At 35.6% G+C, this 26,275-nt stretch overlaps 3 protein-coding genes and 1 non-coding gene across 8 annotated transcripts; 2 read left to right on the plus strand and 2 right to left on the minus strand.

Moving 5' to 3' along the window:
- Positions 1-1,251: 1,251 nt before the first annotated feature.
- LOC140873248 (probable pectinesterase/pectinesterase inhibitor 54) lies at positions 1,252-3,520 on the plus strand. Its single transcript, XM_073276311.1, has 3 exons — positions 1,252-1,607; positions 1,726-2,325; positions 2,592-3,520. The coding sequence occupies exons 1-3, from the start codon at positions 1,292-1,294 to the stop codon at positions 3,287-3,289; spliced, it is 1,614 nt and encodes a 537-aa protein (XP_073132412.1). The 5' UTR covers positions 1,252-1,291; the 3' UTR covers positions 3,290-3,520.
- Positions 3,521-6,836: 3,316 nt separating this feature from the next.
- On the minus strand, positions 6,837-9,843 carry LOC140873218 (eukaryotic translation initiation factor 3 subunit K). The gene is made up of 8 exons (XM_073276261.1): positions 9,603-9,843; positions 9,443-9,499; positions 9,301-9,351; positions 9,135-9,197; positions 8,347-8,397; positions 8,160-8,226; positions 7,611-7,693; positions 6,837-7,429 (listed from the first exon to the last, which is right to left on the minus strand). Exons 1-8 carry the CDS (start codon positions 9,738-9,740, stop codon positions 7,226-7,228), a joined length of 714 nt encoding a protein of 237 aa, XP_073132362.1. The 5' UTR covers positions 9,741-9,843; the 3' UTR covers positions 6,837-7,225.
- Positions 9,844-10,591: 748 nt separating this feature from the next.
- On the minus strand, positions 10,592-21,124 carry LOC140873213 (uncharacterized). 5 transcript variants are annotated; one of them, XM_073276251.1, is made up of 13 exons: positions 20,254-21,124; positions 18,886-19,150; positions 18,472-18,657; positions 17,985-18,131; positions 17,442-17,891; positions 16,842-17,184; positions 16,116-16,667; positions 14,978-15,948; positions 14,080-14,309; positions 13,828-13,983; positions 12,343-12,577; positions 11,464-11,777; positions 10,592-11,269 (listed from the first exon to the last, which is right to left on the minus strand). In XM_073276251.1, the coding sequence occupies exons 1-13, from the start codon at positions 21,021-21,023 to the stop codon at positions 10,960-10,962; spliced, it is 4,929 nt and encodes a 1,642-aa protein (XP_073132352.1). In that variant the 5' UTR covers positions 21,024-21,124; the 3' UTR covers positions 10,592-10,959. The 5 variants fall into 5 exon arrangements, with proteins under 5 accessions (XP_073132352.1, XP_073132351.1, XP_073132353.1 ...); XM_073276250.1 differs by having other exon boundaries at positions 16,116-17,184; XM_073276252.1 differs by having other exon boundaries at positions 16,116-17,184; positions 18,886-19,233; positions 20,254-20,370.
- A 1,960-nt stretch (positions 21,125-23,084) lies between these two features.
- TRNAA-UGC (transfer RNA alanine (anticodon UGC)) lies at positions 23,085-23,157 on the plus strand. The gene has a single exon. It is a non-coding gene; the product is annotated as a tRNA-Ala (tRNA).
- The last annotated feature ends 3,118 nt before the right edge of the window (positions 23,158-26,275 follow it).

A 26,275-nucleotide genomic window follows, 5' to 3' on the forward strand; every position in this document is an offset into this window, starting at 1 on the left:
TTAGTATTTAGTATGATGTGTTCAATTACTAATTATCTGAATTCCAAATAAAAATATGTGAGGTTCATTGGATTATCTGATTGATCGAACATATGGTATTAAAACATAAAAGAACATTAGTACAGGCTTTTATGTTAGATACCGTAGTTAGAAGTATTTTTCTTGGAAAAATATCATAAATAATATAAGGTACGTACATAAGCCGGCCAACCCTAATAATTCTTATACGTTATTGCACAAAAATAGTGTAATTTGAACACAAAAAATATAAATCATATTTTTCGATTCTTCTGTTTCAAACTTTACTCTTAAATATATATTCTCGTGATATTATCTACTATTTTTTTAACCACAATTTATTTTGTTCCATGGAATATCTAATTTATCACTTTACAATATATGTATTCACGCGATAAATTTAGTTCCAAATGACCCCTAAACTACCTCACATCCATGCATATATACACATAAAAATATTATATTTAGGTACTCAAAAAAATATTATATTTAGAAAAAAAAATTATAAGAATTTTCAAAATGGTAAATTAATTTTCTTTAAATTAAAACAAACAAAAATTGAATATTCCAACATAAAAAAGTGTTGGCCCATCACACTAGGCGCCAGGTTGGACAGCATTTCCCGTCCCCATTTTGGCCCATTTAGAGGTGGTTATGAGAAACTTTAATTTCATACTTATTTCCATATTATATTTTGATTTTCTCTCTAAAAAAATATTTTATATATACAAATATTTTCTTCTTTCTTCCTTTATTTTCAGTTGTGAAGAGTTTATTATAATTAGGGGTGGTTTTTTCGGTATACCTTCCTATAATTATTGGTATGAAAAAAATTCATACCGATACCAATAGTAAAATTCCGAAACTTTGGTACGAAAAAAATTCATATTGATACCGTATAGATACCGAAAAAAAATTTGGTATACCCAAAAAATGTATGTATATCAAAAATATTTCGGTACGGTATGCTAAAATTCCGATATTTCGGTACAATATGTCAGCCCTAATTATAATTAGGTTTCGACCCCAATATTTCATCCTAAATTTAATACTTTGATTTCAAACGAACTACAAACCATGTTATATTTCTTTCACAATTTGATTTCACTAAAATATCATTAATGTTCTAGCTAGGATTTGGACATCGACCCATAGGAATAGAACCCCCTCCCTCCCTCATTATAAAAGGCGACACCCATCACACATTCATTATCAAATACTCCACAAATAATCTCAAACACCCCACAAATAATCACCTCATTTTTTAGCCAAAATGGGAGCAAAAGAAAGTATAGTATTGGGTTTATTATTAACGGCAATATCATGTTTTATCACTATATCCTCAGCAGCAAAAGATGATTTTCAACAGGATATGAAAATTCAATGTAGCTTCACAAGATATCCAAACTTGTGCATCCAAACCTTGACAGGATTGGCATCCGGAAACCAAAAACTCGATTTCGCGTCCGCCCTCGTTAACATGACCATCCGCGAGTCCGAAATTCCTGAGTCCGCCCCTGCTGATGATGAAAAATCCAGCTCCAATCTCATCTCCCCCCAAACGTCTCAACTTGCTCAAATGACCATAGGTACGTACACTCACACAACACTTTATATATATCCAATTTTTTTAAAAATATATATATATATTTGTCACGTTGTAACTTTGATTGTGATGTTACCATATACGTGAAATAAAATACATAGATTATTGCCACGAACTGATGAAAATGTCGCTGAAACGACTCAACCAAGCCCTGGAAGCGCTTCAGAAATCTCCGAAACGACACAAACCCGATATCCAGACATGGATAAGTGCTGCCATAACATTCCAGCAATCCTGCAAGGATGAAATCAACGACCACACCGAATCAAATCCGCTGATGGAAAAAATTTCCAGGAAAATCGACCATCTTTCGGAACTCAGCAGCAACTCATTAGCCCTGGCGAACAGGATCCCTGGAAACCTGGAAACAAGAAAGATGACAACTTCCAGGCGGCTTCATGTACAAAACTTCCCCGAATGGGTTTCGGCTTCCGACAGGAAGCTGCTTCAGAGCACTGCGATTAAAGCAAATGCCGTGGTCGCGAAAGATGGAAGTGGGGACTACAAGACGGTCTCCGAGGCCGTCCAGGCCGCGGGCGGCGGGCGATTCGTGATATATGTGAAAGCTGGGACTTACAATGAGAAAGTCCACGTGAACAAGGATGGAATCACCTTGATTGGAGATGGAAAATATTCCACTGTTATTAGTGCAAGTAGTAATGTTGCCGGGGGTTCTTCGCTCAAAGGATCTGCAACTTTTAGTAAGTTCCCGGCCCCGACCCCTTAAATTTATAGGAATATTTGACTACATATTGGTGTCGCATAGTGACAAGCTTTAGAAAAAGAATCTAACATCATCTGCCAAGGAATTATTAATCAGCGTTGTTTTCTGTCCTTTGTAGGAATCTTTTCTTTTTCAGATACAGAGTAATTTCTTTGGAATCTTTTGAGTATGCTAACAATACTTGTAGGCCTTTAATCGTTACCGAAACGATTGATTATCTTGTTCGTCTTCCTTCCTTCGCAGCAATCAACGGGGACGGCTTCATCGCCCGTGATATCGGTTTTGAGAACACGGCGGGTCCTAATGGACACCAGGCCGTGGCCTTGAACATCGCCTCGGATCGTTCCGTCCTGTTCCGATGCAGCATAGTAGGCTACCAGGATACAGTATATGCTCACACCCTTCGACAGTTTTACCGCGAATGCGACATTTACGGAACCGTAGACTACATATTCGGCAATGCCGTGGCCGTGTTCCAAAGCTGCACACTCACCTTTCGCCGGCCGCGAAACGGCGGGGCCTTCAACACGATCCTGGCCAATGGCAGGACCGATCCAGGGCAGAACACAGGATTTTCAGTCCAAAACTGTAAAATAACCGTCGGGTCGGATTTCGCCCCTGTCAAGAATTCCTACAAGTCTTATCTCGGGAGGCCCTGGAAAGCGTATTCCAGGGCGGTCGTGATGCAGACGAGCATCGACGGAGAGATCGATGCTCGCGGGTGGGTCGAGTGGGAGGGAGCCGGCGGTTCGACGTATAAAACGTTGTATTTCGCCGAATACGCAAACACGGGGCCTGGATCCAGTACTTCTGGAAGGGTGAATTGGCCTGGATTTCATGTTATTGGAACCCCGGATGCCAGCAAATTCACTGTTGCAAATTTCATCGGGGGAAATTCGTGGTTACCTGCTACAGGGGTAGATTTTACTTCTGGACTTTAGTGATTAATTTACATGGATCATATTTTAGCTTTCAATTGTTTTATGTGAGATCAGATTACACATACATATATATATATATATAAAATAATATGTTACACAAAAATGTCAATAAATATATGTCGTATGTATATGGAATTAAAGATCGAAATGGAGCAAGTGTATCCAATAGAAGAATGGAAGTGTTTAAATGTATATAATAGCCGTTTCAGAGTGGAGATTAATAGAACAGTGACTTTGGATGGTTTCTTCTTCTTGCTGATAATATTTCTTCTCACAACTTGTTACGACTATTCTCGATAAGTTTTCGTTAATCCGAACGGTTCACACACGCGTTCTACTCGAGCTGTCAAAATGTGTTGGGTTCGTTGAATATCAATAATATGTTTCAAGATTATGCCAATATTGGAACTAAAAAGCTTTTCTATCAATTACATGTCGTTAGACTTAACTAGATTCGTGAAACAATATAATTTTGGTAGACTGATTATACAAGATAATTAAAAAATAAATAAATAAACTTTTTGGTAGATTACTTAATAATAATTGGTTTCATTTTTTTAACAACCAACCAAAAAAGAGATTCACGATATGAACCTATTTCAGATAAAAATGTGTTTCTGGTATAAAAGTAAAAAACATTTTGGTGAGTTAGGTATTTATTTTTCAAAAAACTTTTCGGGTATTTATTTCTGGAAACATGATAAAACATAAAACAGGTTAAAAGCAAAATCCTATTGTCCAATCTGATCAATTGAATAAATTGAGACTCTATATGCAATGTGCCAAAAAAAACATCGTGATGAGACTGTCTCAAAGTTGATTTATGATTTATAATATGTACGGGTGTCCGATCCATAATAAATATTCACTACAAATATATATCGAATCGATAAATCTGATGTCGGAAGAGACCAATTTGATTGCGGTTGGATATATATAATGTATTAGCTATTTCCATGAGAAGATCAATCACTTTCACTTTAATAAACAAACCAGTTCAATCACATTAATGAATGCGAAGTGGAAAGTCTCACAAAATGTTTGGACATCTACGAAATTGTTATTACATCACCAGTCAAAATCAATCATAATTTATTATTTTATTGACTTAACCACCGGTTTTTACTAGTGAACCGCCAATGAATAGTGAGTGTCAAAAATCGTATTTAATAAGCTAAACTTACACTTGATAGTCCTTAATGGTCCTCTCTTCGTCTGCCTATTTGAGTGAAAATTTAATTCTTATTTGTTTATTATGTGATTTTGGAACATGATGTTTTACTTTTTGTTTGTTGTTACCACCGATTATAACACTAATTCCTATTAATTATTATATTTTTTGATTCGTGCCCATTCATTTACATCTAATTGTGTTCATTTTCCTTTATTTTTGCGCCATTTTGAGTGCTCATAAATTCATAATACACACGTTCAAAAAATAAATAAATTCATAATACACTGTACACATATTATTATTATTATTATTTAATGGAAAGCGTAGCATGCATCTATTGCAAATGACGTCTTTTCGGTCCTTAATGATTATTATTGATGTGGGGATATTTAAAGTAATTATGATCTACAAAATATATAATATTATATTCTATGAATTGGACACCCATAAAAGTAATTCCCACGTGGAAGTCGACGAACATTTCACGTCGTCCAATACGGTTTTGTTCATGCTATTGTCAGGATACTATCCTGCGGGCAACGTGTAACCTCATGATTGGTCAAAATCAGTAGGTTTCACGTGGGACCCATTAATTTTGGCCAATCATGATCCGTCATGCCACCCCAGGGCACTATCCTGAGGGTAGTATCGACATTACCGTCGAATACATTAGCAAATGCACAAAAATCTAATCATAACTATTTTCATGCAATTTCTATAAAAAGAAATATAAATTTTAGGGGGTTCGTATTTAATTACTTTTCGCAATAAAAACTATATATTTTGTAAAGTCATATTAAATCAAAAAAATTCTATTTCTATTTCTTCCCATAAAAAACGAAAAATTATTCTGAAAGTCATTTTCAACTAATTATTTTGTAAATGAAAGATTTTTCCATCTAAAAAGATTGTTGTATCTTTCGACTGGTGATAGCTTAAATTCTGAACGTGGCTTTCATCGTTCAAAATCTACTTTGTGACTCTGAAATTATTATTATTTTTTTTAAAATCCAATTTGGAGACTTTTTATTGAGCATGGGAGGAGGCACAAAAACTCTTTTGGGACATCTAATGAGTAAATTTTGTGAAATGGAAATCCTAATTGGATCATCCATGAATCATGATAATATATTATTTTTTATGCAAAAAGTACAACTCTTTAACAAAGGGTTGACCCCGAAAAAAACTCATCTCACATGAGTCAAAGCCTCATTGGCTCATGTGAGGATTAAATCGAGGGATGTGCAAGAACGGCAGGGACCTGAGTTGAGAAAACAACATGGTCAATCCCCAGAGCATATCCTACAATATTTCAGCAGGGAATATGCTCCACTGATGATCGAACCCGCAACGCTAAAGAATTTTTTCACACGTCAACTCAGGCCTTACCAACTCGCCTATGCCCTCGTGAAAAAAAAAAAAAAAAAGCACAACTTTTTACTCTAAATATAGGTGGGTTTAGGGGTGAACAATATTTCGGTTAAACCGAATTAACCGACCGCATAGAATGAATTCGAAAATTCGATTTGGTTAACTCGAAAATTCGGTTTTAGTGTTAGGAAATTTATTAAATCATTTTATTCGTTTCGATTTTCGATTTTCTTAAAAAAAATTGGTTATTTCGGTTAACCGAATTATAAATAATTAAATTTTGAATTTTTTTTATTAAGTTTTACATATATTTTATAATATATTTTTTATATGTTTATATTTAATAATGTACTTAATTTTTGTTATTTTAATTTTTAAGCTTAATGTGTTTTATTGTGATAAAATTATCATATTTCAATAATTAATTTTATAATATTTTATATATTTTTAATTTATTTTGTGAAAAAATCGGTTAATTCGGTGACCAACCAAATTAACCAATCGGAATTCGGTTCGTTTAAATCGATTTTAGAATAAATTCGGTTCGGTTAGCCTAAAAATAATTCGATTAATTTGATTTCGGTTAATTCAATTCGATTTTTGACCGAATTAACCAAATGCTCACCCTAGTGGGTTTGACCGACCCATCTCACGAACCTTTATCCATAAGACCGTCTGACAATTTTTAGATGTTCACGCAAACATCACGCGATGCACACAAAATCCATGCACACTAGTGTGCAGTGAATCATTATTATTATTATTATTATTATTATTATTATTATTATTATTATTATTATTATATATACATATATATTCTTAATGATTAATGAAATTGATTCCATACAATGGAGTCGTTTGAAATTCTTCCTCTGATTCCTAATCTTTCCTTCAATGCTTAGAGCTTAAAATGATTAATAAACTAGTCACGTAATTAAAGAATCAAACAGTTGGTAAATCCAAACACTAGTGCAGAATTACCAAAAATGGCATCCAAAATAGTTCAATTCTGAACCAAGCCACTATCTTGTTTTCTTAAACGGAGAAATTATTGGCCAAGAACAACATGATATACTTAACTTCACTATCACTACAACTCTACCATATTGTCCACATGCTAATAGATTTGAGAAAAATGCACTACATCGGAAGATGATAAACCTGACAGTTGGCACCATTTCAATGAATCGACTGTTAAAAACCAGTTACAATATTCATATGGTGCATATGAACACTTTATCATACCAAATAACAGGCTCTTTCGCATGACATGAGACAAGACTACAAAAGGTTCTCCCAACAAAAAATCTAAACATGGGCTCCCATCATGTCAAATCCATGATCAAACTCTGCCAGAATATGAGTTTAGATTTGGACGGACCTAGCAGGAATCAGCCAAGAATAGGGAAAATGCGGGTAACATGTTCCAATGGAATGCCATCTGCAGTGGTTTTCTTAAGCTCAGGATGGTTGAATTCGTTGGGTGGAAGGATGATGAGTTGACCCTTATCCTGCGTCTTCTCTATGGACCAACCAGAATTTGCAATGTGGCTCTCGAGAAACTTGTCTAAGGCCAAACCCTCGATGTTAATCGCCTGTGAAACAACCATCCATCAGAAGAATAAAAAAACACTTATGAATCCAAACTTTCAGCATTCAATGGTCTATGAACTAACTCGTCGATTGTCATTAACTCTGTAAGAAGCATTTTATCCAGAAGTTGAAAACCTAAGAAAATCATTCCTTAAAAATAACTTCAAGGGAAAGAATCAATACCTCAGCAAGAATAGTCCTCGGAACCTTTTTGTAAGTTAGCGAAAGAACATGAATTGCATATGCTTGAATTGCTTGTTCAAAACCTGTATGTGATATATACCTTTTTAGCAAAACTAAGTGAGCATGAAAGGAGCATCACAAATGTGAATACATAAAACATGAATGAATCCAACTGCAGTTTTACTTATAGGAAACAAATTACGACAAGATAGAACATTATAACAAAAAAATTTCCCACTAAAATTCTCAATAAACATTTGAGTGTTTAGTTGCAGGTTACCACTCAGATTTTTTTTTCAGATTACCATCTCTCTTTCCATAGATTTACATGTATTATGAAAAGTCAGCTCTAGTAATCTTCAACTTTCAGAAGTCCTCGCACATCATAAATATGGCATATGTCAATCTCTACAGTCTACGACTCTACACATATATGATCCTCCAGGCTCCAGCCACATGAAAGGGGGCTGGAACATGAATAAAGTAATCAAGCATTCAAATTTCAAAGTCCGTAACCCTGGATGATGCTGGGAAAAGAATCATATATACCTGGTACAACATCTAATATATGGCGGTTCTTAGCAGCTTCATCCCAAAACTGACGGAATCTGGCAGTCTGAAGATAAAGATAATCGTGTACAATCAGATCTACGTAAATTAGTAGCATGCCGATCATAGAATTCAATACGGAATTACTGTTCACGTCAACAAGAAATGTGACAAAAACTGGAAGTACCTCCAAAAAGTGCGAGAGAACAATGAGGGTCTTGAATTGGTCCTCCATTTGCTGGTAGTTTTCAAAGAGAGAAAAGAGAAAATACATAAATCAAGATCAAAGCAATGACATGAAAAGTCACTAAACTGATAAGGAGGAAAATCTCATACACGATCAGAAATTAAATTATTAAAGCCTATAGGTTGGTTCACTGCCACACTAAAAATGAATCGAACAAGAATCAATCCTGTGTATTTCCCACTGTGTACATGCCAGCAGCAGCCTCAATGTGATTCAACATAGGTAATGATGATTGGAATAATAGAGACTACTCCACAGTTAAAGTTGGATTAAAAGAGTCGCCAAAACATGACATAAAACAATTACTTCACCATGAATGGCATTATTATTGATTCACAAATACTTTCTGCGAAAAGATCATAACCAAGAAACAAATGTGAATCTAGAATCTATTATTATGAGTTCAGGGCAGGTGGACCACTATGACCCACGGGTAAAAATCATTTCTTTACAAGTGAAAAAATACCATGAGCAACTGACAGAGTTAAAATTTCAAAGCATTACAGCATTTAATGTTTGAAGGGGAACGCATTAAACTCATAAATGGAAAACCACTGAATTATCTTTCCCTACTTTTGGAGAAATGAAACGGAAATTCAATTTAATGTCCCGCTCCCGAGAACTATTAATAAAGTGTACTAACTAGATAGTTCAAATTCAAAGCTTGAATATAAATTCAGACAATGACACAACAGAGTCAAGCAATTGCACAACAGATAGAAAAGTACCACTCTTTCAGGAATGAGAAAGAGGCAAAGACTGAAATCCTGAGAAGGCATAGCCATTAGCGCCTGCAGAGAAACGATCTTAGACATCAGCACATATTTATACAGCACAACACTAGCAAATTACAAAAAAACGATGGTCACAATTTCTGCTTTCAGACTAAAGTACCTTGATTAAAATCCGGGCCACAATTTGAGCGCTCATTCTCTCCGGCTCAAACTGCATTCCCAAAAAAGAAGAAAGCAAACAACAATCAACAAATCAACAGTAAAAAGAAAGGAATGGCAATGAAATAAATTAAAAATCCAACCTGGTACAGTCGCAAAAGGCAAAGATTTGCATTCAAACTGTAGGTTTGAGACGAAACCTACGATTGCAATAAAATAACAAATACGCCATATCAATGCTAGGTTATCATAATTTTGACAGAACCAACCAATAATCAACGGAGAAAATAAAAAGATAAATACTTGTTCATTGACGTAGATTTCCAGATCGGGGAGGATGTCTGGGTTGTACGGATTGACGGAGATGAGCTGCTCCACCGTGTAGGACATCGTCGATTGCTGATTTTGACTCGTCGGCGTATTTGCTGCCTCTCTACCCATTCGTTTCTTCGAATTTTGCGTGATGTTGAAACCTAAAAACCTCAGCTTTGCAATGCGACACGAGATAAGAAAGAAGGGAGAAGATGGTGTTTTAGGGCTTTAGAGCACATTATCTGCTGGACAATTATACCCTCTACAGACTACACTGTTTTTTATTTTTCTGTTTTTTTTCTTTTCCATATTTTCTTTGCCTGTTTTTGTTTCTTTAAAAATAAAATAAATCAAATTTTTCTCCAAATCCCTTCATAAAAAAGAAAAATGCAAAATATGATTTTAAAGAAAATTAAAAAATAATTTTTACCATATAATTATTAAAAATTAATACATTAACATACAGTCAAGCTAATTGCTAAAAGGTTAAATATATAACCAAAAGTTTGTTACATAATATTCAAGTATTCAACTAGTACCCGAACACACATGCCTTTTATTTTCTATTTTTTCAAATTTTAACTGAAATAAAAATAATAATAATAATAAATGATGAAATTAAAAAATGACATTTTTTATAAATAAATTTTCATGGAATGACAAAAAAAATATAATAAAAATGACATACAAAAATCATTTAAGGGCAATATCAAGAAGATGTACCAAAAGAACACTTGCTCTTACATAATATATATAGTAATAACTAATAGATATGACAAGAATTTGTTTTACATTAATTTTTTTGTTTGACAGGATTTGTTTTAAATTAATTATTACAAGTACTAGTATTTTATCAAAAAGAGAAACAAATGTTCAAAATTCAAACTAGCCGGTCGAAGTTTCCATATGTATACCAAATAATTAACTGTAACATTAAAGATAAAACAAAGATAGGAACACATGAAGTAACAACTATGTTTACATGTAAACCAATTAGTTGCGTATACAATTGTTTCTTGTAGTTACATGTAAACCAATTAGTTGCGTATACAATTGTTTCCTGTAGTTACATGTAAACCAATTTTATGCATACCATATTTTCATAAAAATAGCTCTATACATTTAAAACTCCAAAATGTCAGCATAGATTATGAAGCAGTATCCAAAGCCTCAGGATCAATGCAATCGCATACCCATGCACTTTTGGATTCTCCTTCCTGTCATCATTCATGAGTCTGTCTTCGTTTCAAAAATGTGAATTGTGAAACCAAAAAAAGCCATTTCAGGTACTCTTCCATGAAAGGATTCACCTGAAACCAGGATGCAATGTGAATCATATGTATTGACTTCAATTTTTTATTGATCTGCTTGTTTTTGTCTTCTGAAGAGGTGACTGGCGCGGGTACATGATGATCGCCAAAACTAATGAGAACACAAGACCGACGACTCCACTAAATGGCTGAGAAGGGTGGCCGCCGGTAAACCATAGAGGGAGATTAGGTCGATATGTCATAAAGCCACCTGCTTTTAAGATAAAACTACAAGCCAGTATCCCTGTACGGATCCCTACCGGAAGGGAGAGGCTACCTTCACTTTGTTGACGAGCTCCAGACAAACTCAGGGACAACAACCATAATCCGGGTGTTTCCCATATTGACCTAAATTTCCATAAATAATTCAAAATAAGGTAGTGGAAGATATGAAAACGTAAATTACTTATTACCTTAAAAATGATCCACACGATGATATCAAGTAATCTTCAGCTCAAAGTTCCAAACATTAACAAATTAAGAACAATGGAAGACTCTGAAAAGTAAGAGATACCATGAGCGAATAACATAGGAAGACGTACCTTTGAGATAAAGAAAATGCAAGCCCAGAAATAATTAATCCACGGTGAAAACCAAAATCGGAAGAAATTTCCTCAGGCAACCATGACCGAAAGAGCAATTCCTCCACAGTTGCAACACCAGTTGCAGTAACAATTCCTTGAACAATGAGCAAAAGCATACTAGCATATGACTTCATCAATGTGAAGGGTTCTGAGTATGGAAAAGATAAAGTAGTAGGCCAACACAGTTGCACGCAGCCAAGCAAGGAGTTTACTGACTGTATCAGCAAAACAAGCATTGCCCCTCCAGCAAGACCCATCAAGAAGTTTTTTACCTGCAATGAAGGCAAGTGGAGAGTGGAAATCGTGGGTGAAAGTAAAATGTCAAAGATCAAGAGCATGAAGGCAAGTGGAGAGTGGAAATCGTGGGTGACAGTAAAATGGATCAAGAGCAAATTGAAAAGCACATTGAGGTAGTCATGTGACTCCAAAAGAACTTTCATTAGAGGATTATTATACCAGCATCAGGGTCAAGGAACTCTTTCTCAAAACCAAGTGTGCAATTGATTAATCGTTTTGAAGAGAGTGATTTGAAGTTACTTCTATCCAAAGCAAACCATGAAAAAAGATTTTGGGGGAAAAAAAGGAAGCATCGGCGGCATGACAAAATATGTAACCAAAAGTTTCTTGGCCAGATCAAGCACTAAAAATTACTCGGATAAAATCTCAACAAAACCTACCAAGAAAGAGGGAGAATTTTTTCATGGTGATTCATATCCCAAGAAGATATATCAAGGCTTTCAAAAACTAAAAGACATTCACTATCGTTACAGTCATATCATGCGTAACCCACACCAGGATCATCTTCTCAGGATAGAATCATAGAGATAACGTGCATACCTTAGGTAATGAAGTAAAATCCAGACCATATTGCAGTAATGGATCATCATACTTGCGAATTCTTTTCCCCCACAACATTACCATCATCATTATGGAAATATACAGGCCAGTTATGCAAGTAAACTCGACAATTTTGAATGGACTTGGAGTCTTCCAACTCCGCATTAACGATGGAAACAATGGAATAACAACAGGTGACCATAGAAGCAGCACCATGAATATAAAGCCAAGAATCCTGAATTTGAAAAACAGGGCAATTTAAGGAATTCAGTCCACAATCGGAAGGATCTCATGCATTGTGCATGCACTGCTGGGAGGAGGGGAGAGGAGACAAAATTTTTCCACAATTAAATTACCGTTACTATTTGCCATCCATCATACACTGATGTAACGCACTTCTTAATTTAAAAAACCCGATCACAAAATGTTAACTTGAGTTTTAGTAGTTTCGACTAGAGACGGTGTAATACTTTTTTCTAATTGTAGCTTATTTTTTCATTTTTCCTCAATGTGTCTGTATAGCTTAAAGCCGCCCTCTTTTCGTTGTTCTAATTGTACCTTCAGGTGCTTTAACCTTCAGCCATGGATGCAAAGGGACTTGGCAAGTGAACTAGGTTTCTGTACTCCCCGAGTTCAAATATCAACCACTTGACAAACAACAAATTATATGCATCAACTATTACCAACCTCTTCCAGTATAACAACATTTTTGAACCACTCCAATAGGATTATAAACTGTATTTTTAGTCTCCCCACAAAACTTTGCAGCTTCAAGCAGCAGCAAAGATTCATTGACAGATCACAGACCTTAGTGCAAGAACACTTTAATAATATAAAGCTTGCTTACCCAAGAAACTCAACCATCAAGAACAGATGCAAAATAGGTTGTCAAAAAATTCAAATTAGTGTTAAATGACAATGTACCAAAAGTAAACTCAAGGAAAACCGACTCGCAACCGAAGTGAAACGTGTAGAACAGGGAAAGCACGTGAAATGGGCATCTTCGTTTGTAATGTATTCCACTAAAAATTGTGACCCGTTGCATGGGGTAGACAGATAAATGAGTGCAAAGAATATTTAAGATTAAAGAAAACATACGAACTTTTTCCCAACTTTTCATGAAAATTTTGTATAAAGGTCAACACGTCTGACCGTTGAGGAGATCATTGTGCCGTGATAATTGCTTCAAATGATAAGTGAATAACCTTTTCCAAAATTCCAGATGGTCTTTTAGTGCGGAATGCAGAGAGAGATTAATGCACGTGACAACGAAAGGCATGGTAAAAAAATTAATAAGACCATTTTGAGGGTATAAAACACGCTTTAAATTCTAGAGTGAGAACCCAAAAATGTTATGATGTCAGGAGTCAGATGATAAAAGTGAAATTAGTCATACTCAAGAAAATATTCTCCTAAACAGTAATACAACACTAACCCATAGTTTAGAAAATCATAGATCACATGGAAACAGATGTAGATATTCACCTCTGAAACAGCGGGCGTTCAGCAATATGCAGAAATGAAATGAGCCTGTCGGTTACACTCACTGCACCACGTATTCCACCCCAAAGCAGCGCAACTTTTCCAACCACTCTCAAAATTCCCCCCTTCTGTCCCAGATCTGCTAGCATGGATACCAGCCTATTTTGGAGTTAAATTTCAACTCTCAATTGATAAATAAAATGGGAAAAAGAAAACATAATCGTCAAGAGTATAAGAAAGAATGACCATGCCAACCTTGCATGATCCACTCCCCCATCTTCTGTTGTTGGAACCACAGGACTAGCGACAGACATTGCTTTTTCCGCAAGACTTGTGACAGGACTAGCAACAGACATTGCTTTTTCCGCAAGACTTGTGACTATATTTTTCTGAGCTCTCTCTGGTATCTCTTCAAGCTCAGAGGGATCTGCACTATTTCCTTCTTCCTTGTAGGAGTCCATCAAAGATCCACCAGTTTCAGTATCCTACAAGCACATCATTTAAACCAGGACTCAAACTAAAGACAAAAAGCAGTGTGTGCGTCAGAGAGTGGTCACGATTATCTGTCTATACATGCATAAGATAGGTAACAAATAAAAAAAGGCATGGTCAAAGATACATGTCCAATCACCATTCTCTTTCTTGATTACAAAAACTCCACCAAATTGGAATTTTCCCTTAAAGATAATCGAACAAATCCTAAGTAGGAAATGCAGAGGCATCACCAGTGAATCAAAAAATGTGGTATATCCAATACGTATGTTGAATATACAACTATCAATATCTAATAAAGGTCAACACACAACCCCCCACCCCCCTCCCCAAAAAAAAAAAAAAAACATTTCAGAGATTGTTTGAGCAAAAGCAATTTAAATCCGTAGAGCCATGAGTCGAAGTATGTAACTTTTTTCCAGTCCAGCTCACCACATGCCACTAGTTAAGTTTTAACTGAACATTACCGGAACCGCATCAAAAGACTTTCTGCAGATAACCATATAGCATCGATTAACCAGCCTTCTGCTAAATTGAAGATGTTGGAATTGAAGACTGATGTTAATAATGACCACAAGGAACCATAAACACAAAGATGAATCAAAGAAGAGCTTCATGATGCAAATCAAATTCTTAATGATTCAGCGTGATTAGTTGATACCTGTTGACCAATAAGCAATGCAGATGCCCCTAGAGCAGCTGTAACAGCCCCTAACATTATTTTCTTGTCTCTTGATCGTTGGACAGTAACCTTATCAGGATCTTTGCTAGGCGAGCATGGACTATTTTCATCTTCAAATTTCACTGGAAGACGCGCATTAGTCTCTTTGTTGTCATCAGGAATAATACAAGCTTCTGACTTTTGAACCTGATGAAAATCTGCATCTTTTTCACCGTTACTATCCAATGCAGAAACATTGAAGAATTTTCTTAGTGAAGCTAAACTAGAGCCAACAATAACGCCAACAGGCAGTACTCTTTTTAAATATTGGGTATCCTGAATAGCAAATGAAATAGCTCTGACTATCTTTTCACCGTGAAGAGAGCCACATGTATTCGATCGATGGTCATTCTGCTCGCACGTGTCTTCCTTTTCGTGCCTTGCAGCCAGAGACACAGCATTTGCAACATGTTCTATATCACTAGCTATTTCAAGCTCCGATTCTTCCATGTCGACACTGACCCTCCTAGCAACTTCTACATTTAAACATTCTACTATAAGATTTTTAACAGAAAGCATCGGCTCATCCAACTTGCCAAAGTCAATATGCTCAGATGCCATGCTCATTTCCTCAAATTCTTCATTTATTTTCTGCCGCTTTCCAGAATCCAAAATTACATAAGAGGGTTCAATAACATTGTCAGCATACTTGGATCTAGAATCAGAATCTATCTGGCTATCCCTAGAACCAATTTCACGAGTTGTAAATTTTTCACCGGACCCACCATCATCTTCTATTTGTTCCAGAAGTCTCCACTGACCATCTTCTGGGAAGTAGTCGAGAGGCAAAGCTGACTTTGCACCCAAAACTGCAGGCTTGGATTTTCTCAACTCTGAAAGAATGTAAGCCTTAAGGTATTCCTTGTAGAGTGGGTCCCCATACGAAAAAGTACCCAAATAACCTCGAAGCCCTGAAAAATTATTCAAATCGAATATTTGCCAAGTTCAGTGTTATACAAAACTGGCTCTTTATTTTGTCTGTCAGCTGTGAGCTGACTATAAGGGAGTCAATCAAGTGTGTTATGTGGTTTACATCTTCCTGGATTAAACAAAACATCTGAATTCACAGAAATTATACCTGGGTTTCTCGACATATTATCCACACTTTCTGACTTATTGTCGTGATCCTTGTGATTGGGAGTGCCTTCCGTCAAATTTTTTCCAGTGTCCCTTCTATTGGCATCTAGGTTATCGCTTTCATCCTTCACTTGATTCTGATCCTCTCTCTTCACCTGCAACTGATCAAGCATGCCCTCAATTGCCTGGAATACACTATTGACAGCAACTTGAGTGGAATCATCAAACCCTGTTAAGGCATCTAACGCCTGCGACATATTGAAGCTGGGGGGAGCAGCATCAATTTGACTTGAAACAGGTTGTGGATCTTTCTCTTTCTTCTCCTGATTGTTTTCTGCTTTATTTTCTGTGGGTTGAGTCTCCGTAGAGGAGGATGGAGCAGCAGAATTCCCATCGATACGATCAGCTTCCTTCACCTTGCTTTGATCATTTGATACATCAGAAGCATCCGCATTCTTTTCTTTCAGGGTCGATTGACCATCAACATTCTCTCCTTCCATTCTCTTCAGGTTGTTGGAAACATCCTGGGTTCCACCAGGCTCTATGTTCTGGCCTGAAAACTCTTGGTTAGCACTCATTTCTGTCATGTTTTCATTGTCATCAAAGCTGTTCGATACATTATTCCCAGAAAATTGTTCATTTTCAGAATTATTTTTCATGCCGTTCTGGTCATCTTTTTCTAAGGTTAGATTGTAGTCCGATTGACTGACAGTAGATTTATTCAAACCTGAATCATTAGATTTTTCAAGTTCTTCTGATGGCTGATTTGCGAACTCCATATCTACATGAGAACCATCTCCGGCTTCATCGCTCCCTTTATTTTGATCAGAAAAGCGAGTCTCCTCATCACCACCTCCTCTTGATAGAATTTTTTCTTGCAATTTTGAGTTCAGTCCTGATGCCATATCGGGAATGTCCCCCAATCTCAAGAGTTCGTTAAATTTTAGATTAGACCTTTGACTCTGCACAATTTCAAATACAGAGTTAGTAAGCTTTGCTCGTACATCTTCAGGCACAGCATCTTGCAACGCTTTCATCAGCATCTCCCCTTGACCCACAGCATCAAGGACCTGCAAATCATTACTGTTTCTGATTAGATCATCCGTGTTTCTTAGCTATGAAGTTGTTCAGATATATCTCTTCAAGTGTTCTGAGTTAACAATTAAACCTTTCGAGTTCATTAGACCAAGTTTCGAAGCTGTGCAAAGGCATATCTTCATGAAGAAGTATATATGATGTTTATACATAAATTTGCATAAAGTCTAAGCATATACCCATAGAATCTCATGCTGACAGGTGTGAATTACAAGCATGTTATGGGCAGTACCTTTTTTTTCTGTTCTTCTGAAAGAGTTTCTGGCATAGTCACATCAAGCATATTCATCACCACTTGTGCAGTTTGCAGTGCTTGTCCTCTTTCATTCTCGGAAGATTTAGATGCTTCATCTTCTTCTTTCGCGTCACTAGCATGATGTTGATGTCTTACATCACTACCCTCATCTTGCAGTCCTTCAGTTTGAGAAGGCATCGTTCTTGTATCTCTTGCTGATTTTGAATGAAGTTTCCCCTCAGCATCATATTTGTCCAGCTTCTTTGATGTAGAAATTTTAGCAGAGAATCCATCAGGGAAATTCAAGAGCTTGTTTTCACCATCAGCTTTGCTAGAAGTATTACCACCTAAGAATGTCAAACCCTTCGAAGGATTTACAGTGACATCGACATCTTTCAGGAGTGGGTGACGGCCTTTCAGAAGTCCAAGCTCCACAGCATTGAGCCACTGCATGGATGCATTAAAGAGTTTCTCGCAATCATGTAGTGCATATCAATCATACAGGCTAAACTTTATTCAGATGACAAACCAATTAATTACCTCAATGGTTAGGCTCAGGCACCAAGATAAATTTAACCGACTATCTCTACCATGTGATGAATAAGAACAAAGAAGCAAGCTTGTGTGTGGATTTTCTGCAATCAAACCCCTTGGAATGGAAAACAATGGAAATGTTCCATCATCGTTCTGTACGAATTAAAAAAAAAACAACTGTAACTTAGAAGTCACATTATTTATCAAGAATATGAACAAGCAAATTGTCCCAGAACCGATTCAACCTAAATGAATAGTACTATTCAATTTTATCACTTGGACAAATATACGAGTGCCAAGGGCACATATATCCAAACCATCCAGGTCAACAAATCCCATTTCTGGGATATGTATACTCAGTGTCATAGAAAAAGTAAAAATGTCGATTACATATTTTGAAAGAACAGAAAGGAGTTTTCCATGCTTCATATGATGGTCAAAGGTAAAAATTGGTCTGAGTTGAACCGTAGCATCCAAAGAATGAAAATGCAACCTGAATAAAAAGAACAGGAATCTTCACTTTGCCCACCACATCTAATGTGCTGGATTTCTCGTAGAAGTCTTCAACATTATCAAATCCATAAGACACCATTGATATTGCACTGTCAAAATCTCTGGTGGATGATGCCATGAGAGCTTTTTCAACATCAAATCCTTTTCCTCGGCCTTGAAATAATTCCTGATAGGCAAAGGAAGAGTTATGATAAAGAAGATATTAAAATTGGCAAGTACATAAAACTGCACCCTAGCCATATAAATGCTGCCATAAAATAGGAAGATTTCTGAAAAAATGGTTCTTCTATTGGGAAGAGTTCTACTTTAAAAGAACAGCAATTAGGCAGAAAACACGAGCATATATTAAATTTCTTAAAAGAAAAACAAGAGCATATGTGTGGAGAATAACAACCTTGTTACGTTTAAGTATACTGACCAACCCTCCCGTTAGCTTCATATCCTCCATAGTTGACCGAGTCGCCACCTCTAAGTCAAATGGATTGTCTATGCATGTTGCAGCGGTTAGAGGCGTTCTCTCTCCATATTCAGCCAAGTACTTTGTCAACATATTGGCACCATATCCCCAGCCCACACCCATAAATGTTGTCCACGGTCTTTTCTTGTGGATAAACTGAACAGCTGTGAAGATATCATCGCTGTCAGCAGCTGTAAATAACCTACATAAATGAAGTAGTTACAGCGTCCTACTATCAGCTTGTTTTGCCGGTCCAGGAATGAAAGAATCTTCTCAATTAGGAACCTGAACATCAAACTGAATGATTAACAGAGTTATTTTGTTTCTACTTTCATCCGATTGAAGCCGTCAGAATTACCTATTCTTTTCTTTAACACACAGTTTTCCAGAAACTTGTAAATTCAACAAGTTTATACATACGTTGCAAACTTAACATACTGAAAAACTACTGATTATCCTTTCTACACTAGGTAAAAGGCAATAGCAAGCAAGGAGCTTGAATCACTAAGTCTTACAAAAATAAGGCCAAAGCACACGGGGAAGAAAAGCTGGACCTCATCAGGCTTGCCATGATAAAAAGAAGTCATGCTTGAAAAATAATGATGAAAAGAATTTGGTAGTAACTCAATGCAAGCATTAAAAGTCAGTAAACATGAAGAACTAACAAACAAAAACACTGACTTCTCAAAAAAAAAAAAAAAAGAGAGAGAGAGAGAGAGAGACAGGGATCTTCCCTCTATATTCTGATACACACCCCAAGCAATGAATGAAAATTTGCTCCTCAAATTTCTCCCACATTTCAACTATATTATAACCTATACTCATAATAAATCCAGCTTCTACTGAACTACAAGTTATCATCGAATAAAGAAGGCTAACCAGATATTCATTGATAATTCCTAAAATGTTGCCAATCTCAAATTTCTTATCTCTACCAGCTAATCTCTACATATAATAGTATGTAGAAACTTAAGCATGAATGATATCGTGAACCAATCCTCGTAGCATAAGCTAAGAAATTTACTGACCAGATAACTCTAAAACTAGCATTTTGCTGCTTTCACTTTCCAAGCAGCAGTAGTAAAAGCTAGCAAACAAGATAATCAAGGCAACTAGCTGCCCACGCTGCAAAAACAGAACAATGCCGTAACAATTTTCATGATTTCAACCTGACGTTTAGCTCTAGTTGAATGGCCTTTTTTTTAGATTCCAAACTATGCCCTTGGATTGATCCACGTAATAAAAAAAAACAACAGTCGCGAGTGAAGGAAAACATTAACAGGATTAATTTTAGCTGAAACTAACCGGGGAGTGGTCAATGGTGAGCTCGCACACCCTCTTGGATTCATGACAACTGGAAACACCCCTCTTCTCAAACACTCACAAACAAATCTCTTGATTTTCTTCTCATTACTACCTTCTGCAGTTCCTGGAACAATTAAAAGCGTAGTATCCAATCCTCGCTCCTCCTCTAACTCCAAATTAGCCGGCCAGTCCAAGGACAAAACTCCGCCATCTTCAGTGCCCACACAGAGCCTCTGATACACCACCTTTTCCAGTATGTCATCCTCCTCACACTTGCCCTGAACTATCCTCCCACAGTTCAAATTCACAAAATGTGAATCCTCCTTAACAAGCTTCTCATTCACATTCTCCAGCAATTCACCTCCAGGGAAACAAATTGACGGACAACGTAACGTGACGAAGCGATTGAACGGGGTAGGGCTCGAAAACAAAATCCACTCCCCAACAGGAGAAACAAAATCACTGCTTTCTTCGGGGTTCGGAATCAATTTTCTGGATTTAGAAGAAAGATAAAGAGCGAGGCCAGAGGTGAAGCCGAGAGTCGGGGCAATGTAATCTAGGTAGCTGAGCGAAGGAAGTTGAGATAGTAGAGTATGAAATAAATTATCGGAAATCAAAGAAGAAGGATTGAAGTGGCTACAGACGGTAAAGGACCTCAAACGACGGCGTTTCCAGGGATGGCGGTGGTGGCGGGAAGGGAGGGGCGCCCGCTTGTAGATTGCTAAGGATGTAGTAAGCAGGAATTCCTTGTGAGGTAAAGCGAGGATCATTTCATACACAGGCGGCAGCGACGACGGTGGTGGTGGTGGCGACGGTGGAAATTGTGGAGGATTTATGAACGAAAAATTGGCGGTGGAGAAATGGAAGGTGGCGGAAGAGGCACTGGTTTGAATTGACGGTTGCGAATTGGAGCTTAGCGTAAAGTTTGAGAAACGGTGCGTTGGCTGACACGTGTTCTCCAAACAGTGACGTTCTTTGACGGGATTGAGGTGACGTGCGTCCTCTCTATATGCTGATTCCACAAAAATACAATCCATATGTAAAATATTATTTAATACAAGTTAATTGTGTCATATAATACATAAAATTTATCATAAAATAGTATTGCTATATGTGTTTTTAAAAAAAAAATCATTTCTATATGTGTATTAATAATCGGCGTTGATGGTTTTTTTTGGGAAAATATTTTCTTTAGTCTATTAACTTGTCAATGTTTTGGTTTTGGTCTATTAATTTTTTTGACGTAGGTTTTGGTACAATAACTTTTCATTTTCAGTGATTTTTGGGATATACGTGTCGACTTTTGATTGGTTTAAAATGATGATATAGACCAATAAGAAGCTGACACGTATGCAATTGGATCAAAAATCACTGAAAATAGAAAGTTAGTGTATCAAATCCCACGTCGAAAAATTTAATTGACCAAAACCAAACATGAACAAGTTAATGAACAAAAAAAATGTATTTCCCATTTTTTTTAACAAGATATGTGAGGGTATAATCGAAAAAATATTTTAGTATTCCTGACGCATCGAAAAGAGTCTTTATAAGGTTTTAGCTCTTTATATATAGTATTACATATGTAACGAGAATATTTTAACCACGTCCAGCTCTTGTGAATAATTAAAAATAAAATCAATTATCTTAGATTGTGGAATCCGATATTCTAACGGCGACTACCGCTGTTAACAAAAGCGTAGGACACTGAGGGGTTGGGTGGGCTCAAACTCATATAAGCACTCACACCCGATGTTCCTTCCTAGTTCTGTGATTAAACATTTTAAACATATATCAGGAAATCCATATAATGTTTTATATATAATTTATAATATTCTTTTTGTTGTTCAAAAAAAAATATTCTTTTTGTTAAATCGTTATATATATATCCTCTTAGATGGTAAAATTATGGATTTTAATTTTTTTAGGCGAATTAAAATGTTAAAATACAGTTTTACTGATTATTTCATAAGAAAAATAGCTAACAATTAAAATTAATCATATTACTCAAAATGGAGAAATATTATATAAACCATCAGAAAACACGTGAAAGGATAGTAAAATTTTTAATGTTCAGCTTTCTATATTTAAAATTTATGGCTCCGCCCTTGACTGTTAAGAAACCTCGGTTGCATGCGATTGAGGCACTAATTGTTGTTGATATTCTTATGATTTTCTCTCAAGTGACAGGTGCTTCGGTTATTCATTGTTGTCAGTCGGCTAATCACGTTGCATATTTGCTAGCTTCTGTGGGTCTTCGAAGCAGGATCTCTTTTTATTTTGTGGATTTTGTTCCTTTTTGTTTACAAATTACAATGCTGTGTAAAAAATGGCAACATGGTCTCATTTTTCACATCAAACAATGCTAAATAAATATAAAAATTAGTCATTAGTCTTATATTAAAAAAAAAAAAAAAAAAAACTTAACAAGTTCACATGCGATCGCAACTTTAGCACCAAACCCTGTTATATGTAAATATAGGTCTTTGACCTTTATTAGCTCTCTTTGTGCTCACAACCATAGCAAATTAGCAATCGAGCCCAACACAATAAAATACAAACCGAGTGGCCCATTTGTTAGCTCGTATTTGTTTATTCTCAGGGAGCAATTTGGTTTTTGAGAATTCAATACCGTGTGTATTTTTTCTTTTGTAAAACTTGGCATGATGTTCGTTTGAATTTAGTATATATATGATTTAAAACAAATTTTTTTTGGGCTTTTACAAAACAACATATGATTCATTGGGCTGGTCCAAACACCCCAAGCCCACCATCAGCTGCCATGGTGATATTTTACGATTATAAATAACTTTTACTGAAAGTTTTGTCAACTCGGGGATGTAGCTCAAATGGTAGAGCGCTCGCTTTGCATGCGAGAGGCACGGGGTTCGATCCCCCGCATCTCCAGCTTTTATATCTTTCATTTCCAATTTTTTTTTTATTATTAAAAAAATCATAATTCATCTCCAACCTTTGTACTGTATAGTTTGTACCCTTCTATTTTTGCTTCTCTTCTCTTTTTAGTAGAAATATTATTTATATATATATATATAAAAACAGTCTCCCTTTAAATTGTAAATGCGTGATCATAATTTTACGTTGTTATTTATTTATATTTGAATTTTATGCCATTGCACTTCCATAGAGGCTCAAATTGCGCAAATGCATTCGCTAAATTTCATAAATTCGGGTGAGGGTATTTGATGAAACCAAGAGATATTGAATTAGAGTCGCATTTGTGTTGTTTGTTTAGTTTGACAAAAATCTCCACACCCTTTTTATAAAACATTCATAACTTCCGAAGGGAGTGAGTTCGAGTTGGGAGAAAACTCAAATTTGTTATAACAAGATTATCATTGGGAGGTGAATTATAGTTTCTAAAAATTTCTCCATAAGCACGGAAGTAGGAAAGATTCTCTTGGCTTATTGTAACCAAACAAAATAAAAGAATGTTAGATTGCGGAGTTTAATCACAATAGTCAATATATTGTATCACTCCGTTCAATATTGATTTTTAATACACAAAAGACTTGAAGAAATCAAACACGTCTCTAATTATTTTACAACAAAAGCATCCATTGAATGATCAATTGATGTTCATTGTCTAACGAACAACTTTTAAATCATATGAATATTTTGATTTTATTGAAAAATATTATTATTATTAATATTATGTTGAATATTGAATGTTGAATATTGAGTTGTAAAATGTGGAAAATTAGTGTGTGATGATGTAGATGATGATGTATTTATTTTTGGACTAATCTCAAATGTGGATCTATAAATAGGTCTTCATTTGTGATGAAAAATAAAATTGAATTGAGAGAAAAATATTTGTGAAGTGTAGAGTTTGATATATTTTGAGTTTTGGAGTTTTTACCTTTTTACCATAAATTTTTACTTTTTCACAACACGTTATCAGCACGATCGCTCGAAGATTTCCGAAGCTCCAAAACACAAAGAGAAGATAAAAATATTCAACATGTAAGAATTTTTATTTTATTGTTTATTTATTTATTGTATATATATTTAATATATATTATCATGTTATAAAAAAAATAGTTTTTTTTAAAAACTTGTTATAATCCTGGGAGGATGTTAAGACGACATCCCACACTCCCGGTAAGGGATACGACAAGTATAAAAGCCTCTAAGGTTTTTAAATAATAACGTGATATGATATATGTATATATACTAACTATATCAATATATAATTTCATGTTATTATATAAAAGGTTGTCTACGACACCGACCTTATAATAATGTGATATGATATATATAATTATTTAATTATGATTATCAATATATGCATTGCATCATTATCACAAAATTTTTATTCAACACATACTCGATTTTTCTTACCCCCAACGGTCACAAACGGTCAAAACGGCTAGTTTTTTTGCCTATATATATGATCACTCAAACTCATTTTCAATCACACCAAAATTCATTCTTTCTCTCAAAATATTTTATCCTCGGTTTTTTCGAAGATGGAGATGATGGCATTTATAAGGATATTTTTCATAACGACTATGATCATCATGCTCACGAGTTTTGTATTCACCGGCGATTTTCCACCACAGATTTTTTATCTATTTATATACGCACTTGTAATCTACGTTCTTCCATTATTTTGTATTGTCATACTAATAGAAATTAACTAATAAAATGCATTGTTATTTTTCTAGTACCACTATGTCAAACTTGACAAAGATTGAATTCGTTGCGCTCGATATCACCGGAAAGAATTACATGCCATGGACTCTCGATGTAGAAATGCATCTTGAGTCATTGGGTCTAAGTGATACCATAAAAGAAAATAATATATCATCCTCACAAGAAAAGGCAAAGTCTATGATTTTCTTACGTAGACATCTTGATGAAGGATTGAAATGTGAGTATCTCACAGAAAAAGACCCAATGATTTTATGGAAAGGGCTGAAAGAAAGATTTGAGCATATAAGGGAAGTTATACTCCCGACCGCCCGTGATGAATAGAATATGTTAAGATTCCAAGACTTTAAAAAAGTCAGTGATTATAATTCAGCGATGTATCGAATAGTCTCACAATTGAAATTCTGTGGGCTTGAAGTCACAGAGATGGAAATGCTTGAGAAAACATTTTCCACTTTTCACGCATCGAATATAACTCTACAACAATAATATAGAGTGCGTGGATTTTCGAGATATTCCAAACTAATCGCATGTCTTCTTGTGGCGGAAAAGAACAACGAATTGTTAGTAAGAAATCATCAATCCCGACCCACTAGATCAACGGCATTTCCTGAAGCAAATGTCGTAATAAAAAATAAAAACCAAAATCAAAGGCATAGACCAAATTTTGGTCGTGGACGAGGTCGAGGAAATGGGCGTGGACGTGGTCGTGGACGTAAAAATTATCGCGGTCGTGGTCGCGGACGTGGATATGAAAATAATCGTGATAGTTATTTCAATAACTCATCTCAAAAGAACGTCACGAACCATCCACCAAAAAGGCAGCATGAAAATACGAGTGAAAATGAAAATCACTCAAAAAGAACTGAGAGTGTTTGTTATAGATGTGGCACTCCAGGACATTGGTCACATATTTGTCGAACCCCTGAGCACCTATGTAAGCTCTATAAAGAATCGACAAAGGGAAAAGGAAAAGAGACAAATTTTGTTGAAGATAGTGACCGTTTAATTGGTTCAACTAGTTTCAATGCTGCAGATTTTTTGAATGATTTCGAAGACATTGATTAAAATATTGGTGGGACTACATTGTAACAAATTTGTATTTTTCATGCATTCTTGTATTATAAAGCATGTTATATTTTGCATTTGTATTGTACTTAATTTTTCTTTATTGCATTTTTTTGTGAAGTTTGATATGGAAAATGCTATGAGCAAACATGGAAATAATATCATGAAAATTTGCATACCAGATAGTGGTACAACACACACTATTCTGCGAGATGAAAGATATTTCTTGGAAATAAAACCAACAAAAACAATGGTGAATACCATATCAGGTCCTGTAGACTTG

The sequence above is a fragment of the Henckelia pumila genome, unplaced genomic scaffold, assembly GCF_033568475.1.
Source record: "Henckelia pumila isolate YLH828 unplaced genomic scaffold, ASM3356847v2 CTG_525:::fragment_3, whole genome shotgun sequence".
Lineage (NCBI taxonomy): Eukaryota > Viridiplantae > Streptophyta > Magnoliopsida > Lamiales > Gesneriaceae > Henckelia > Henckelia pumila.